Source organism: Anas platyrhynchos, chromosome 4, assembly GCF_047663525.1.
Source record: "Anas platyrhynchos isolate ZD024472 breed Pekin duck chromosome 4, IASCAAS_PekinDuck_T2T, whole genome shotgun sequence".
Lineage (NCBI taxonomy): Eukaryota > Metazoa > Chordata > Aves > Anseriformes > Anatidae > Anas > Anas platyrhynchos.
The window spans coordinates 8,026,462-8,044,534 of record NC_092590.1 but is presented as its reverse complement, the minus strand read 5'-3'; the positions used below and the strand labels follow the sequence as shown (position 1 = coordinate 8,044,534).

Sequence of the window (18,073 nt, the reverse complement as noted above, 5' to 3'; positions counted from 1 at the left end):
ATATGAAATATCAGCATGAGGAGTCCCTCTGAGTAAACTTTTCTCTCACGACCTTTGTAACATATGCTGCGTCTCCGGAGACTGAAGCCTACAGAGGCAACGTGATAAAATCCAGTCACATCGCAAGTCAGTGGCAAATGCAAAAATGCAGTTTGTCTTTTCTCATTCTGGATCTGAAGCCTTTTCAGCTGAACCATAGGAACTAGGCACCAACATCAAGTGCTTCAGGGTGGCAGAGAGAGGGAAAGCCTGTCACTGTCATTTGGCCTTGTTTTCCCTTGCATAAGCCTTCTGCCAGAGCTTGGTTGGCAGCAGCACGAGCCAGATTCAGACTGGAAAGGTCATCACTGAGAAAGAGTAAATGAACCTTTCTGCTGCTGTAAGAAAAGTGCTCTGCATGCAAGCGTTAGTCAGTTGTTTTTCTAAATTATTATATTAAATGGAGGGAAAAAAAACAAACACCAAAACCAAGGCAGATCAAACATGCTTATATACAATATGCTTATATGCATATATACAGTACTTAACCACACAATATAATGAATAGTGTTTCATGGAAATCCCAGTCCCTGACCTTGTCTCCTCTAGCACATTACCTAGTGCCGTTTCTCTAACAGCTCTGCTTTTTGGCTTGTAGCTTAGGGTATCTGCAGCACTTACTCTTCAGGGGATGCCTACACAAATTCTTGTGCCACATTTTGCAAGAGACATTTAATCAGCTTTCTCCACTGACAGAAATATTTTTATGAAAGGTGTTTTTGACTTCTGCTTCTAGGCTCTAGTTTTTACACATTGTTGCTGAAAAAATGTGGTTTGAGATGAGGGTGTCCTATTCTGCTGCTTTAAAATTGAAATTTTGTCTCCATTCATAATATTCTTCTTCTTTTTTTTTTTTTTCCATTTTCTTTTTTCTTCTTTTTTCTTCTTTTTTCTTTTCTCTCTCTCTCTTTTTTTTTTTAATTTTCTCTCTCTCTCTTTTTTTTTTCTTTTTCCTTTTTAGAAAAATACACTGCATGTTGTAACCATATACATGTAAAATAAATGTTTGAGGTTTGTCCATTGGTCCCCGTCGTTCATCTCTTTCTCTCTCTCTCTTTTTTTTTTTTTTTTTTTTTTTTTTAACCAGATAACATCAGAGCTTGCTTTTTCTGGGGATGTGGGTATGTGGGGGGCTTTTCCCCTCTGGAATATGGTGCGTTGGGGGCTGCCTGCTAGTTAGCATCCACCAAGTTTACATCTCTGAAGATTGTAAATGTATTTTATGCATGTCTGAAAAAAAACAACCATACATCTAGAAACCATTGGAAAAAATGTAACACTCCCGCATGTGCACGTGTGATGTGGAGAAATGGGCATGAAGGGATTCTGAATGAAACCAGCCATTTGCATCTATCCGGGCCTTTGGGTCTCCCACAACATCCCCTCCTTCAGACTGTAACCACAAAACCGATCAGATTGCTGTGATCCAGATTTCTTGTTGGTACACTTGACATTTTTTTTCCTTTTTCTGTAAACAAGACAAACCCGATTTTTCTCAATAATTCTTCTAGTCCCTTCATTTCTATTGCAGTGTTTAATGGAGCTAGGGCTGAGGCATACTCCCCAGATGTGGACATGCTCCGATTCCCTGGCAGGTCAGGGATGTTATGTTGACATAGCAACTTTTGATCCTGTTTCTTCTCCCCAGAACAGTGCCTTCTAAGGCACAGCTTTCCAACTCTGCAAAGGTTCAATCCTGCTTGCTTTTATGTAGGGGAATTAACAGGTGCCTGGTTCAGACTCTCACAGTGCTCTTTCATCAGAATCTGCAGAAAGCACTGTCCTTTCTTTTCCCTTGTTCTGAACAGCCTTTTTTCTTTAAAAGCCCTAAAAGTGCAATGTAAAAGTGATTGAAATAGTGGTAAACTATGATTATGAGCTGCAATAAAGATAAAAGTAGTTCCAGTGTGTTCCCCACTTGGGAAGGAGTCCTGCCTTTCCCTCACCCCACTGCCTCTTCTTCCTGCTGCTCAGACTCCCTCCAGGAGTGTTCATTGGCCTCGCAGAAAACTGATGTCAAAAGAAAAAAAAAAAGGGGAGGTGGATATTTTTTTTTCTGCAAGGTCAGTGAATTGAACTGGCTTACAGGGGTGTCTGATGAACTCCAGGGCTGGGGGTGGAGGTTGAACCACTTGGCCAGAACCAGGAACTGCACAGCCAGGACAGGAGAGGAAAAAGGGGAACAAAGAAGTTGGGAAGTACTTTACTTATTCAGTGAACAGCACATATTTGATCAGTTCAACTGACCAGAACAACTGTTCGTGTCTGGCCTTAATTATTTCTGCTTACTCTCTTTCATCCTTTAGCCAGTTTCTTCTAATTAGTAAACCCTTCACAGCAGGGGTTGTGCATAATCTTGTTGGGGGACTCTAAGACACTGCAAAAACATTAACAAAAATACAGTAATAGTGATTTTTGTAAGAGCAGCTCAACTGCTGTTAACTGGTGGATTGGTTCCTCCACATAAATTCATATAAAATTGTGTAACAGAGAAGTGCTTGCCTCTCTTGTTTAAAGAAAATAGAAGATTCATCTGCTCTCAGTAACTTGTACCTTGCACGATTAGCTACCATTAGCAGAACAGATAGGTAGAGAACTTCCTGCTTTATGAAGCTGAAACTGGATGTAAAACAGTATCCAACTGGAGCAATTGTTTCTCTGTGTAATTGTAGCATGTGCAGAAACAAGACACAGGTAGCGGCCCAGGCTCCTCCTGCGACCTTTATTTCCCTCCAAATTTAGATTAATTGGATATTTTTCTAGTTCTTCATCATGTTTTTGGAAATTAAATATTAATGACCTGCCATAAGGCTGTTGGGCTGTGTTCTTTTCAGCGTAACCCTCCCAGTCGCTGGGAAGAGCATGCTGCTTGTTCTGCATGCTGTGGGTGAGGTACAATGTAAGGAGCCCTCACTTGATACTGGGAATGTCCTAAGCTGTGCCTTTAGACACACGCCTTGGTAGGAACAGTGGGTGGGAAGGGAAATAATTTTTTTTTTTTTTTTTTTAATTGAAGGGAGACAGGTGCAACGTGTTCAGGTAGTTTAATTTGCTGACAATGGATGAAAGGCATTGGCCTCTTAGTGGCAGGTAAGGAAGGTGCTTTCCCCAGCTTCAAAGTGTAGGATAATTGTGAGGCCACCATGGAGCTGCTAGTGCCAATGTGTGGCTAAAGGAGGACATCAAAGCACCTGTAGAAAACACAGTGGCAGCCTTGATTTTGAGCAAAGTGCCATGGAAATGCGCCTTTGGTATGTTAGTACTTGTACTATGTTAGTCTGTCAGTGGTTTATCTAGTTGGAAGAAATTCCTCTACCACCCCTCCAAAGGAGGTTGATTTGGGTCTTTGTGCAGGCGGAGAGGCCTTTGCCATGGATCCTGGCAGGGCCCAGCCCCATTTGCAGCACAGCCCTGCAAGCAGTGGGGCTGTGGCAGCTGAGATAATCTCCAGCACAGAGGGTGAGAGCTGTGTACAGCAGAGGACCACACAGAGCCTCAGGGAAATACAGCCAAGCCAGCTCTGCTTCAGCATGGAGAGAAGCCCAGGCCAAAACTGAAGTGGTTCTCCTCAGCAAATGGGTGTTACTGAAGAACGAAATTGAAATAAACAACAACAACAACAAAAAAACCCTTTGTGGAGGATTTCATAATTACAAATAAGAGATTTATTTTTATGGAATTATTCAAGAATCATGAAATAGAAAATAAGCCAGCATTGGATGTTGGATGAAGTTATATTGGAAATATCAATATTAATATAGCAAATTGTGGAAAACATGAAATTAAATAAGGTGCTCAATATCGGTGGCAGTGTCAGCAGCAATTATGAAACAGCAGAACTCAGGGTATGAAAATTGAATAGATTTTTTTTTTCCCTGAAGTACATACCACTTGTAAAGCCCTCAGTGTTTTCCATAGCATAGAGTTGTGCATATATTAAAAGAGAAAAGCAGGGCTTGTGCGCTTTCCCTGAAATCTAACACCGACAAGGAGGCACAAGTCAGGCTAGAATATCTCCAGCAAAGACAGGCAGTGGCTGCAAAGCGGCTCCATGCATGTTTTATGCATGTTTTATTTTAGTAATCAATCAAATGTTAGCATAGGCATTTATGTGTCAGGATCCAGTGCAACTGGCGTGCAACTATTCATCACCTTTGACAAAAAGTAACAGAACCACTACAGAAGGATCAGGCAGTACTTCCCACGGCTTTCAAAACATCTAAAATCCATGGGAATGCAAGCTGGGCTATCCCTGGGAGCCTCATTTCAGTGCATCTGAAATTATCTATACTGTACTTGCATATTTTGTGGACTTAGAGGGTTCAATATATAAACTTTTGGAAAAAAAAAAAAAAGAAAAACTAAAATCTTACTCTATATAAATAGTTCTCTATAAAAGTTGCTTTATCAATAGAAAATTACGATCCATATTCATTTCTTTGAACACAAAGTAAGAATGGCTTGCATGAACGTTGTGCCTCTACACACACAGAGGTAGACTCTTGGTAGAGCATCGCTGACATTAACAAAGTTACACCAATTTATATCAGCTGGGAATATGGTCCATAGGACCTAAGATACACAGGAAGAAAACAATGATTTCTCTCAAGTATTGTTTTGTGAATTCAGCCATTAAAACATGGAAAGTAATTAACATCTCAATATCATATATTGAAATTTAAAATATTGTAAAAATAGCATGTTAAGTTCATCATATTAAACTTTATAGGATTGGTGATTTGCTTGTATGGTGGTGAAGCAATTCATACTCTGTAATACGAGTAAATCCACAGATTTCACAGAGTTTGTTTACCTATGCCAAGCCTGCAATCAGCACCAAGATATTCATGAATCACTTGTCCATTCTGTCACATGTAGCTTTCAGGCCACATGGTATAGTTCTCATATATCTGAAAATGTATTTTAAACTCCTAATAAAGCTAATAGGTATTTAGTCAATTTAGAGAAGGTAGCACTAGGCTTCAGACAAATCCTAGGACTCCGACTATTGCACTCTTCATCTCAAAAAGCAAATAGAAAACAAATTCAAACTGAAAAAGAAAACTTTCCGTCTTCAAGTTATTATTCTTTTACTTGGCACCGAGCATTTTTCAGGGTAAAAACCATTTTCTTGTCTGCAGGCAGCTCCATTCATATGGCTGGTGCTTTCATTTGCGGACTCTGCTTGAGAACCCCCTTCGTTAGTCTGAAACACAAATGAAATATCAATGAAGACTCATGCTTGTCTTTCAACAGGCGGGCATTGAACTTGGTTCCTACTAAGAAGCTCTGCCCAATTCTCCTCTTTCAGAAGCATAACTTTTCACCTTTGAAATAAATTGAACCGAATGTGTACAAATGTATGAAAGAGTTTGTACCCCAAATCTAGATTTATCTGTTATCCATATAGCCAGCAATCCATACGATCTCTGCCTTGATTATTGTCTCCCTAGACAGCTGAGCTCTTGCCTCTGCCATTTGCAGCATCACTGGAAAATTTGTGAAGGGATGCCTCAGTGAGCTTCCCTATAGCACAGTGGATGACATGTATTTTTAAGGGTGTGAGAAATTATATATGATTTGTCCAAAGCCAGTGCTGCAACCTAAGGAATCCCAAATTTGGATGTCAGCCATTCATACTCAAAGATTCCACTACAGTGGAAACTAAATCCTTGGAATGCCCTAAAAATTGGAAATCTTCCAGGCTGAAGGCTTGCTTAGAAAGCCAAATATCCATTGGTAGCACTCAATACCTAGAACTGGTGAAATTCTTGACTGCTTAAGAGCTCACAGTTGTGTGCAGCCCAAGGTCTGGTTGCTTGTATTTGCATATATATAGGGCAGACAAGGCAGTGGGTTTGTCTATGAAATGTTCCTTGTTGTAGGTCTGTGTAGGTCAGCTCTTTTTAGATTTGCCCCAGTAACACTATCCTCTCAGGCTCCTTTCCACAGACTAGTTCTGAGCTCAGTATCAATGCACAGAGCCTCTCATGCCACCAAAAATGAGGGTGTCATTTTTGACACCTACAAACACCTACATGAGTAAGATTGAAAAAGAAAAAACAAGAAAAAAACAAAATCATACTTTTCTTTTACATTGTGCATTTGCAGATATGTTGTTTCCTGTCTTCATTCCAGTTGCCTCTTCAATTTCTAAGAAAAAAAAATAATAAAAAGAACCAGGTGTAAGTAAGCGTACAGTCAGTTTAACTGCTAGCTGAAGGAAACAATACCCAATCAACTATTCCTCTGAGCATTTATCCCATGGGAGAGTAACTGAAAAAGTAAAGAATACCTCCTAAAGCATTTTTCCAAGGAAACATGATTAATGTATCAGGACTGTGGGTGTTTAAATAGCATGAGCTTAGCAGCTTAGCCAGAGCACAGGTATGTAGATCCTATATACCCTATAGATAGACCTTTCAAAGCTGAATCCTGCAGGTTTGTGCTAGGCTAGCTCCAGTTGTTCTAACCTCAGGAGATGGGAGCATTCAATGTAGAATGACCTTGGAGAGTCCTTATGTTAATTATATGTTATTAATGATAAATATCCTGATGTTATTTTCCCCTGAATTGATCCCCAGGTAGAAGATTAATAGAGTCTGAAAACCTTCAGGCTGAATTTGAGTGAGACAATCATATTCAATGAAGCCAGTTAGAAAAACAACAAACAGCACTATGGAAAGTTTCACCAGTGTCTTTCAGGCCACTGGTGAATTAATTTATTTGCTCCTTAACACATAGCACATGTGACCAGAGATAAATAAGAACACTGAGCCTATGAGAGAAAGAATCGTGAGCAGGACTCTGCCTACGAAGATTGGCTGAAGTATATTTGAGGCTTTTTAATTTATTTTGAGTAAATGGCATTGAGAACAGCAGCTTGAACAAGGAGAAGGAAACATAATTGCTTTCTTTTCCTTGCATGTAATAGCCTGCATTATGGTATTGTGGCTGGTGTTTCCAAAGTGTCATTACAACAAAGAGTATTGTGAGCATTAAACCATACATACCTGTGAGAAGTACATCAATTTTCTCCACTACGTGTTTTGCATTTTCCATAGTGAAACACATTGGTGGTTTAAATTTTAGTACATTTCTGTGTGGTCCATCTGCACTAAGGAGGATTTTCTGCTCTTTCAGCCTGTGGAAAGAGGAAACAGTTGTGTTAAACACAGATATACAACTATATTGTGCCCTGTCAGACCCTTCATGCCAAGTTAAACTATGAAATTTTTCTTTTTTCTAATACCATGTCGATAGAAGCTACAGAAATTTTAATTGAAATTAATGAGTAACTGCTAGGGAATATTAGGAGGGTTTGATCACTGCATGTAGTCATTAGAAAACGTTTACTTGTAAATGAGGTGAAGAGCCTCAGCTGTGGCTGGTGTTCTCTTTTGTTGGTCCTTCACCAGATCCACTCCAACAAACAATCCAACGCCCCTGGAGCAGAGATAAAACGTAGAAAAATGAAATCCAGTGTCAGGAATCCAAGCTTTCTGCTCAAACGTAGACTTTAGCAAGAAAGAAAAGAACAAGAAAGGGATGGGACTTTCTGTTTAGCTATCTTTTTGCACTTGCTACTTCAGATGATCAAGTGAAATAACAGCTAATTCTGAATAAATTTAACTGGGTCACTAAGGCTACATGGCCAGGTAACAATATTCTTGCTTTCTTATCCTGTAAACCTCAAAACAAGGTAATGTGGAAGACAGATAATCAAAAATAAGAATTAAAAACAACAACAACAATAAAAACAAAAAACTAAGAGTGGTTATCATGGTTCTAACATGAGATGGGGGATACCTACACTAACATCTCCAAATGAAATGGTCCAGAGATTTGATTGTCTCCATCATGCCAAGAGCGTGCTGGCAACTGGGCTATTGCATTGTGGTGGATCTTTCTCCTACTTGCTCCCAGAGCCCTTCTAAGCTACATTTATTCCCCAGCTAAACAGCTGTATGGAAACATTTCTTGACAAACATGTGATTTACAGTATTAGTTTTGGGTAGACCAGTTTCAAAGAGGTGGAACATAATCATGGCATCCTGTTTCTGGGTTCCCCTCAGCCCAGACTTTCTTTTTATTTTCTTTTTATTTTTTCCCCTCATCATTTTTTGTCTCTGAAACACTGAAATGCCATGGGGCACCTACCTGATATCTCCCACTAAGGGATGCTTCTCCTTTTGTTCAGCCAGCAATTCTAGGAGATAATTTCCTACATGTGCAGCATTTCCTTGGAGATCTTCTTTTTCTATTACATCCAGTACAGCCAAACCAATTGCACAAGACACTGGGTTGCCTCCAAACTGATAGTAAAGACAATAGGAAAACAGCACCCATCAGAAACATTCATCCATGTCTATCCAGGTAGTTTTTGCTTGTCTTCTCCTACTTGGCATGCAGTGAGGAAAACTTAAAGAGGTGAAGATTTTGTGCTATGAAGGCTGTGGAGCACAGCTCCCCATGGTTTGGGCAGTGTAGCAAAGCCCAAGGGAGGGAGCTCCCTGTTCCTCAGCTTTGGGTTTCAGTAATTTGAAGATTTCACAACTCAAGTGTTCAAGCTGCTCTCATGGTTTGTAGACTATATATGCAGGCAAAATGCTCCTGTGAAGAGCAGTGGGTGACAGATCTGGTATTTCTTCAACTGTAGGGTGTAACCCCCATTGAAAGAAAAGAGAATGCATGGTAGCTGGGAAGAAGTCTCAGTCACAGGAGCAGAAAAGAGGATTTAAGAAGAAAGCTGCTCCTCTGTGGTATGCATGCCACTCAAATGTTTCCTGGTGAAGGGTCACTGTTTTGTTAGATGATGACTGCACAGCAGGGTTTGCCAGGGTATGAGCCTCATCTGCACAGCACCCATTGCTGAGCCTATCCTAGAAAATGAAGTGTTACATGGTCAGCATTTCAGAGGGGAGCGAGGGAGAGGTAGGACTAAGGAGATATTTATCCATATGGCTATGAGACGAACTGCATGACTTGCCAGAGTCATGCTGGTCTCCATTTTAAGATATACTACCTGATAGAGAGCATATTTCAAAGCCTCTCCATTTGTTCTTAGGTATTAGCTTTTGACTGACTTGAGCTCCTAGCAACATGATGCAGTGATGGATGCAGATGTTATGTGAATCACCTGAACTGGTAACTGCTAAATGTAAACAAACAAACAAAAGGACAAACCTGCATGTACAAACTTACAGTATTGAAATACTCCAGGCCAGAGGCACCAAAACTTTCAGCAATTTCCCTTGTTGTAACCACACAAGACATAGGATGGCCATTGCCAATGGGTTTTCCCATGGTGACAATGTCAGGCACAAAGTCTTCACCTTGCAGTTGGAAAGCCCAGAAATGCTTCCCAACTCTGCCAAAGCCAACCTGGACCTCATCAGCTATGAATACACCACCTGCTGCACGCACATACCTGGAAACAAATAGAATAGCTTGAGTGACTAACTTCGCTGACTGGTCTTGAATCTAGGACAAGGATGTTGGTAGAACAGAAAATCTCCAGTGTGAAACCAGTTTAGACAGTAAAAAAGAAGGAATGTGGCTGCTGAAACACAACTCGGTATGGAACTTCAGTGCTGCTGCTCTAACAACCATGCTCAGAGTAAGTGGCTAACCCCCCTGGCATACATCCCAGCAGTCTGCCTAAGAAGAGGTTGGTTCTTCCTCTCATATGCCAAAGACTGCTGCCAGGACTCTGCTTTCAGGAATACTCAGACCTGTGAATCCTGAGTGACGCAACTTGAGTTTATCCTTTGTCATAGTACTTGAGCACTACAAGTACTACAAGTACTGCAAGTAGAACTTGAGTCCTTCACTGACCTGGCTCTTACTCAGGCCCTAATGAACCTATAGTTCATTTATCAAATTTCTGACAGATATTCACAGCTACTCCATTCAAGCCAATCGTTTTGCTTATAGTGTGACAAAACAGAGCTGGAGTGCACAACAGAGATTGGAAACTTATTCAAACAGAGTTGTAGCTATTTCAATTGAAAAAATATTAGTTTACAAAAGTTAGTTACAAAAAATGTCTAGTATTTTGATGTAAAATAGGAGTACTGTAATTTTACTGCAGGGCTACCTCTCTGATGGTTCAACTTCATCTTCCATCATACTTATGGCCTGAAGATTAAAGATAGAAAAGGAAAGACAATTATCCAGCTAAAAATAATTAGTCAGCTGATGTTCCATAAAAAATAGAAGTGAAATCATACTTTTCAAAAAATAGGAAGAAACCACAGATAACCAAGAGCAAGAGAGGAAGATAGTTGATTTGATTGGATCAGCCTACAGTGAAAAACATTTTTTTTTCCGGTTAATTTTCAGCTATGCCCTTTCAAAGTGATGTACGTACTCTGCCACTTTCTGGAAATAGCCCACAGGTGGAATTACTTGGCCTCCACAGCTCTGCATGGATTCGGCTATGAAAGCAGCAATCTACAAAAAACAAACTGAGGTAAGAGCTATGTTCGTCTGCCTGGCCTTTACACAAACATCTATCAGTCTAGAAATAAATGTTTAAATGTGTGCCCTAATTTAATCACACAATGGGTTCGACATCTTAGGGTTCTTGAGGAGCTACGGCTAGAGAATTTTTTCATTTTTTTTAAATCGGGGGTGCCCAAATTTGCAGTAGCCAGGGCCACCTTTGTAACCTGATGGGAATACAAGGACCTCCATTAACCCCCAGTCCTACAGCCATTAAAGTTGAAGACACTTACTCCTGTCAGCGGACAGGCTCCTGGGAACTCTGTAAATTTATTTACAGATTTCCATTTACAGGAGACATACCAGTGTTTGCCATTTTCTCCAAGAGGTGAATAAAACTTGCTTAATGCCAGGACTCTCCAGTAAGAGGTACATGTGGTGATCAGCTTAATTGTTCAGTCTTTAACACCAGGTAGAGTTGGGTAGAAGCTGAACAGTAAGATGACCTGAGGCTATGCTTTGGGCACCCCTGCCTAATGAAAATAACTAAAGAAGTGAAATATCAGCATGAGGCACTTGACATAAGAGGAGAAAAATTCTATAGGTGAAATAATTCCAGTTGCTAGGAATGAAAAAGAAAGTTATTTCAAGTCAGGAAGGGCAAGAGCAGCGGATCAGACACACTGGAACATCAAAATTAATTTCTTGTCAACATGTCTATGCAGCAGAGATACAATATTACCCCAAAGTCTCAGCATAAGTCTGCTATTTAAGGGATTGCATCCCCACACCACTTGTGAACCCCTCCCTGAGCATCAAGAAGTCTCTCTGGGCTGGTGCAGTCTTCCTGGAAACAAGGCCGAGCAGTAACGTGTAAAGAACCGTACACTATATTTGAAGAGGCATGCTACGGCCAAAGAGTACGAAGCTTCCCATAGCATGTGAGGCTTAGCCTTTAGCACAACTTGTCCTGCCACAGGTCTATGTCACCAAAACCTAAGAAATATGCAAAAGAAAGGAAACAAGGGAAGAAAAAAAAACACAAAACTATCCGTTAGTAGAGGATAAAAAAAGTTGATGAAGAAATTAAAAGAAGAGTGATACAAGTCCATTGGACTAGAAGGGAACATATTGTTCCAATCTCCACTGAATGTGGGGCTTTGAATCAAGCCCTACGTATCTCTAAATGCTTGTGCCATCACACAAAATATTAACACACGTTGTCAATAAACCTGTTTAGAAAGGATCTGATTTTATCAAGGTCATGTTGTATATGATTGAAAGGTTCATCTTTTTCAGATGACTTCAAAGTCATCTTAGCTACTGGAATCAGAAATATATTATCAAGATTTTATCTTTTTCTCCATATTTTCTCCATTCATAGAGACTTTTAGATATATCCTTGCTAGAAATTGTGTAGTGTTCTCAGCTGACCTGAAAGCTAGTCTGTGCCCTAAGATATTTACAGTCTACTGGTGCAATGCATGAAATAGAGAATTAAACTGTTTTGGTTGTATCTCCTCATTTAGAAATTTATAATTGATCCTTTCACTGATACCTAGAAAAATTATGATAAGGTTGAAAAATGGCACATTCTGAAGACAGAATACATCACAGGAAAATGAAAGGCAAGCAAGGGAAACTAAGTAGAGAAACATGTCCTTAGTTTCCTGTTTCATGCCTTCATTTTACTCCTAATAAATTAAGCTTCAGTATTTCTAGAGCACAAGACACACACCTTACGTCCATTCTTCTGTGTTTCTTCAATAATTTTTTTCACCTCTTCAGCATACACACTTGCTGGATCTGGGTGGTCTTCCCTATATTTCCCTCTGTAGATATCTGGAGAAGGAGCCTGAAAAGACCAATTTAAAAAAATATATTTTTTTAAAGGCAATCTTTCCATGAAACATTTACCCTGTGTTTCTTTTCATTGCTCTGAGTTCTTGTAACAGGTACAGTTCTGTCTTTCAACATAGATACATAACAGGAGTTAGCACAATCTCAATTTCTGCATGGACTTGTACCAAAATAATGTACAGGAGCCTAAACTCAAAGCCAGCCCTGTGATGTGTTCAGCATTACTGGACGCAAATGTTGGAAGAGCCATCTACCTCATCCACCTCTTCAAGTCCATTCCTCCTCTCCCCTAAGACATAATACCGAGTCCTCATCTGTCAAGTTATTTCAGTTTCTTGCAGGAATTTCCCTTCCTGCAACTGGAAAACTGGGTTTTCCAGTCTGGCACTTGATTTCCAGCATCCTCATCGCAGTAAGAATCTGTATGACCTTCAACAATGTTGGAAGAAGTTCAGTAAATAAAGGGAGTGTTATAAAAAATTCAGAAAGACCTGTGAGCAATTTGGTGTGCTCCTCTGAGCTGAGAATGATTTTTGTCACGGTAAGATATACAAGATCAGACTGGAAATCAAATGGTAGCCTGTTAAGGTGAATATGAGCTCTATACCCAGAACTGTGTGCAGATGGGCTCTGCCTTTCCTTGGCTACCTTCCTCAAACTGTGTATCTGTACAGTGCAATGAATATGAAAACTTGTAGTGTACTACAAAATGAATTCGGCATTGCAAATGAGGACTTTTTGAAATCCAAAAGCAAACAATTTTGCTGTGTTAAGTCCACTGACAAACACTCAGTGTACAGTGCATGTACACTTGTCCTGGTTTCAGTTAGAACAGAGTTAATTTTCTTCCTAGTAGCTGGTAGAATGCTATGTTTTGGCTTAGGATGAGCAGAGTGCTGATAACACCCCGATGTTTTAATTGTTGCAGAGCAGTGCTTATACCAAGCCAAGGACATCTCAGCCTTTTGCTCTGTCCTGCCAATGGGCAGGCTGGGGGTGCAGCAAGAGCTGGGAGGGGACAGACCCAGGACAGGTGACCCAAACTAGCCAAAGGGGTATTCCATACCATCTGGGGTCATGCTAAACAATATATAGGGGTGGCTAGCTGGGGGAGGGGGGCCGGACTGCTCGGGGTTAGGCTGGGCATCGGTCAGCGGGTGGTGAGCAATTGTGTTGTGCATCACTTGTTTGTACACATTATTAGTAGTAGTACTATTATCATCATTGTATTATTATTATTATTGTTATTATTTTTTTTCCTGTCTTATTAAACTGTCTTTATCTCAACTCATGGGCTTCACTTTCCATTTCTTTCCCCCGTCCCAGAGAGGGAGTGGGGAGGGTGAGTGAACGGCTGCGTGGTGTTTAGCTGCCGGCCGGGTTAAACCACAACAACACTGGAATCAGCAAAGCAGAATGAAAGTATATTTACACCAGAAGTAGCTAATTGAATATAACACATAACAGGCATAACAATGACAAAAAGAAAAGAAAACAAAAAAAAGCTCACTTACCACATGCACAAACTCCTTCTTGCTGTCCTTTCCCAGCTGATTAAATTTATAGGGACTGATGTCAATCAGAGATGTAAGATGGCCATGGTAAGCGCTGCATGAGAGTTAAATATTGAAGTCACCAAATTTATAGAAGAGCTAAATTTACCATTTTGCTTATAAATAAACCAGAATAAGAGGCTGTATTTGTAACACAGTAGCACTGTTTGTGATGGGATCTTAGTTTAATTCTCTCAATCTTTCTCTCAAAGGCAATACGAAATTGCTGTTGGCTTTAATTCACTAGCAAGACAAACCAGGGGTGAGCTTTTGTTCTTGCATAAACCCAGATGGCAGTGTGAGGACAGGCAGGTGATGTCCCTTGGATGGCACCAGCTCTGAAGCGGTTGCCCTGGCCAGTTACGAACAGCAGTGCAGGGTGGGTCCAGTTGCCTCATGGCCACCTTGCAGGCCCTGCTCTGGCCAGCCCAGACTTTGTAAGCTCAGCCCTAACACCACTGCAAAGACTCTCAAGGGTCTGCACTGCAACAGAGGTTGTGGCCCTTATACAGCAGCAGCACACCCCTACCTGCCCTGAAGGCCCGACTGTTTGGCCAAAGCCAGTCACGGGATAAAGGTGAAGAGTGACTATAAAAGCTTTGTAAGTATGCTGAAGATGGTTACTATTGAGGCCAAAACACTTTCATTCAGCCATAAACTTGAGGCAGAGGGAACTGCAGCCCAAAACAAAGGTAAGTCACAACAAGACAGCAGCGGACACGTTGGGTAAAGAGGATAACAAAACCCCACAGAGCCTTGGAAATTGGGAGCCTGTGGTGTTCGGGCCGGCAAGACTTTGCAGTCAAGCAGAGTGACCGAGCCGGCTCCATCATCAGCTTCTCCTGACTGAAACTACTGTCAGGGGCTCCAAATTGTGTCCCTGTTAGTCAAGGAGGGCTAACAGGGATCTGGCTACAGCTGAGTCAAACAAACTCTGTGCCTTTCAGTCACAGATGTGCTCTGGTTGGATTTTCTGATTGTGACCTGAGGAAAAGATCCAGCCCAACAGCAGTGTAACCAATACTACAGTTGCGTCCAGGCTAGGGAGACCCAGAGACTTGGTCAAGAACATTCCTCAGGACTGACAGCCCTTTCAGTTCCTCCTGATTTTGGAGCTGCTCAGGTTTGTGTGTATGCTCCTGCGCTCAACAGAGAAGAGCTGAGCGTTGGTACAGCAGGGAATCAACACCACTGCAGAGCTCCAAGGTCATCCTTCATGAACACTGAATGCTTATTTATTTAGAGCTAGGGAATCATAGCATCAAAGACTCATTTAGGTTGGAAAAGACCTTCGAGATCCTGAAGTCCAAAATGAAGCATTTCCAGCAGAGTATCACAAACAGAAAGCCCTTTTCCAGAACATCCCAGTGGCTAGACCACGCAGTGATGTTTCAAACTATCGTTCATGTCTCTGGCATGAATTGCTTTGTCATTCTCTGTGGGAAACATAAATTGAAATTTATGTTTCAAAAACTGTAACAGGTAACTGACCTTCTGGGGTGACTGACAATCTGTTTTTCACAAATCTTCAGAACTTGTGATTATCCAAATGTGAAAAAGGGAAACTTATTTCCCGACCTCTTCTACTATGAAAGCAACAAAGCCTTTCTTTCAGCAGGCAGTACAGTACAAACAGCAGGGGGTTGCTGCACAGCCGCTTCTGAAGTAATTGCAGGAGTTGCTGGCTGCATTTACACAAGCTGCTCTATGTACTTACTTTTCAAGGGTGATCACATCTTGGTGTCCGTGGTACTGCCGGGCCAGTCGTAAAGCCAGATCATTTGCTTCAGACCTGCACCACATCAGATACATCCACAAAACAGTGAGGAAGGGCTTCCAATTAAAATCTATGCTAACAGAAGAGGAGGCAGGGGACACAGCAGGTTCTTTTTCTATACAGATTACAATGCTAAGGTTGTGACTGTAAATGCCACATAAGAGGGCGAGGAAGAAAACAGCCCTTTGTACAAACAGCAAACAAAGAGATGCTTTATTTCCCTCCCCCAGTTTGTTTGTGAACATTTACCTCCTGTAGGCACAAACGAGACCACATCGCAGAGCAGTGAGCAGCTGAAAGCACAACACGGCCACAAACCCCCCCAAAAGTGTCAGAGCATGCTGGCCCTGTCTCCCACCTCCACAATGGCTCCATCCTCCCCAGCCATCAGGCAGCAGAGGACACAAGTCTGCTCCTGCTACGGAGACCTAAACTTCCAGCCTGGCCCTCAGCAGCCCCTCTGCTCCCATTGCCTGATGTTCTGCAGAGCAGTCTCATGCCTTGGCTCTCTTGCACCGAGCCATCATATCAAATATGATAGCTGCAGAGACAAAGTATCCTGCAATCAATCAGTACTGGAAGTATTTCTGTTGCTTATTACTAAGTCCTGCTTTAACAAATTCTTACTTCTGAGTGTCCACCTTGAACAGGGAGAAAATAGCCTTAATGAACAAATAACTAAGCAGACATACCCAGAGTTAACAAAATAGCACACAGAGAGTTTCTCTGGCAGGGTAGCTGTAAGACGCTGAGCGTACTGAACGAGGTTGTCATGCAGGAACCGGGAGTTTGTATTGAGCAGTTCCATCTGTTTGGTTGCAGCCTTTGTCACATATGGATGGCTGTGGCCAACTGAAGAAGAAAATAGTTAGTATTACTCGCAAACAGCCCGCTATTGAACCACACAAGGAAGCCCTGTGACCCTGTCATCGTCACTTGAAAGACGTGCATTACAATTCCTATTAGAAATGAGGCAGCAGAAGCAGTCTTACAAGATAAACTGCTTACCATGTGCAACGTTGTTGATACAGTCTAAGTATTTTTCTCCAGTCTCATCAAACATATATTGGCCCTGAGCACGCACTATCTTCAGAGGGTCCTTGGCAAAGAAAACTTTGCAGGAAGGCCTAAAAAAATGTATAAAATAACACCGTTTTAGTTTTCTGAGTCATTCCTGATGAATGCCCCCTGGCACAGCAGCACAGGACAGCAGCAGTCCCGGGTAAGGGCACCCTCAATCCTTGACCCTGTCTGGAAGGGGCTCCATGCATGGGGACTGCAAGTCCTTCCAGGTCCTTACATGTCCCACTGCATTTGTGGGCTGTAGCTCTGGTTGTTTACATCTCTCACGGCCATGTATAGCCAGTTAGCTCTCTGGGAATAAAGGTGGGTGGTTAAGAGCTGTTTTATGCTATAGCCAAAAAGTCGTTACGCAATGGCCGACTGTACGGCACAGAGGTCATGTTCAAGAACAAAATGCTAATGCCTCGGAGGCTTTATTTTCAGAGCTGCTGAGCAGGCACCTAAAATCTCAGTGTTTCTTCCTGACTGCTTTGAATCACATCTTTAAAAGCAGCTTTTTATAAGCACCCAATTCATGCTGGCTTCCAGCAAAACTCAGGTTCCACGTGACATTATCCAAAGCCCTCTTTAAACTCTCTCTCCCCCCTCTTCTTTTTTTTTCTCTCTTGGAGAATATGCCAGCTATGTTATTATGTTGAATGATATTGCTGAGCAGAGGGAAAGCATTCTAAACTTTCAGGAAGGGTTATGTGGGCTCAGATAAACACGGCTGTTTCCAGGTAACTCAGTGCTACAAAACGCATCCCCTCAGTCGGGTGCACTGCGATCACCAACTTGTAAAGCCCAGAGGCAACTCCTGGAAAGGGAAATCTACTCTCTTTCCTTCTCAAAGCTTATAGTCCTGCTGCACACATCTTTTTCTGATGCTTCTGGCTACTCCTCTGCTCCACTTTAAAGAAGCACACCTCATCATCATCACTTGGGGCTGCTTCTTGACTACACTTCGCTCTTCTGCTAGGTCAGCCCTTTCTGCAGGTCTTTTTCTCTTTGCCCTACGCAGCCCAGTGCAACGCGGGCAAGATTCCCTTAGCATCGAGCTGTCCCCTATAGAGAAGCCGGTGTGACACAAGCTTCGTGAACGCGCCTGGGCTCTGGCTGAGCCTTCAGCGTGTGGCTCAGCTCCTGCAGGACGAGGTCCCACCACCCTCACCGTGCTCCCCTGCCGCCCCTACCCGATGTGTTTCCTCCGCAGGGCGAGGGTCTCTGCCTTGCTGTAGCGCTCCTCCATCCCGCCCGGCATGGCACAGAACAGCGCGGCTCAGCTGGGATCCTGCCTCTTATCCAGTGCAAACTCCTCCTCCTCCCTCCCTCTCTC

At 42.0% G+C, this 18,073-nt stretch overlaps 1 protein-coding gene across 1 annotated transcript; it reads right to left on the bottom strand.

Moving 5' to 3' along the window:
* Positions 1–3,666: 3,666 nt before the first annotated feature.
* On the bottom strand, positions 3,667–18,067 carry ETNPPL (ethanolamine-phosphate phospho-lyase). The gene is made up of 13 exons (XM_013099880.5): positions 17,931–18,067; positions 16,684–16,802; positions 16,368–16,527; positions 15,616–15,690; positions 13,860–13,953; positions 12,224–12,340; positions 10,412–10,494; positions 9,244–9,469; positions 8,200–8,354; positions 7,396–7,485; positions 7,053–7,183; positions 6,125–6,192; positions 3,667–5,245 (listed from the first exon to the last, which is right to left on the bottom strand). The coding sequence occupies exons 1-13, from the start codon at positions 17,996–17,998 to the stop codon at positions 5,114–5,116; spliced, it is 1,518 nt and encodes a 505-aa protein (XP_012955334.4). The 5' UTR covers positions 17,999–18,067; the 3' UTR covers positions 3,667–5,113.
* Positions 18,068–18,073: the final 6 nt, after the last annotated feature.

What these genes read in the sequence shown, in the direction of transcription:
- ETNPPL (XM_013099880.5), bottom strand. Translation starts at nt 17,998, where the DNA reads ATGCCGGGCGGGATGGAGGAGCGCTACAGCAAGGCAGAGACCCTCGCC. An exon ending in AATTGATGTACTTCTCACAG is followed by an intron (nt 6,193 to 7,052) that starts GTATGTATGGTT and finishes TTTTTTTCTTAG; the next exon opens with AAATTGAAGAGGCAACTGGA. An exon ending in ATGCACAATGTAAAAGAAAA is followed by an intron (nt 5,246 to 6,124) that starts GTATGATTTTGT and finishes TTTGTGTTTCAG; the next exon opens with ACTAACGAAGGGGGTTCTCA.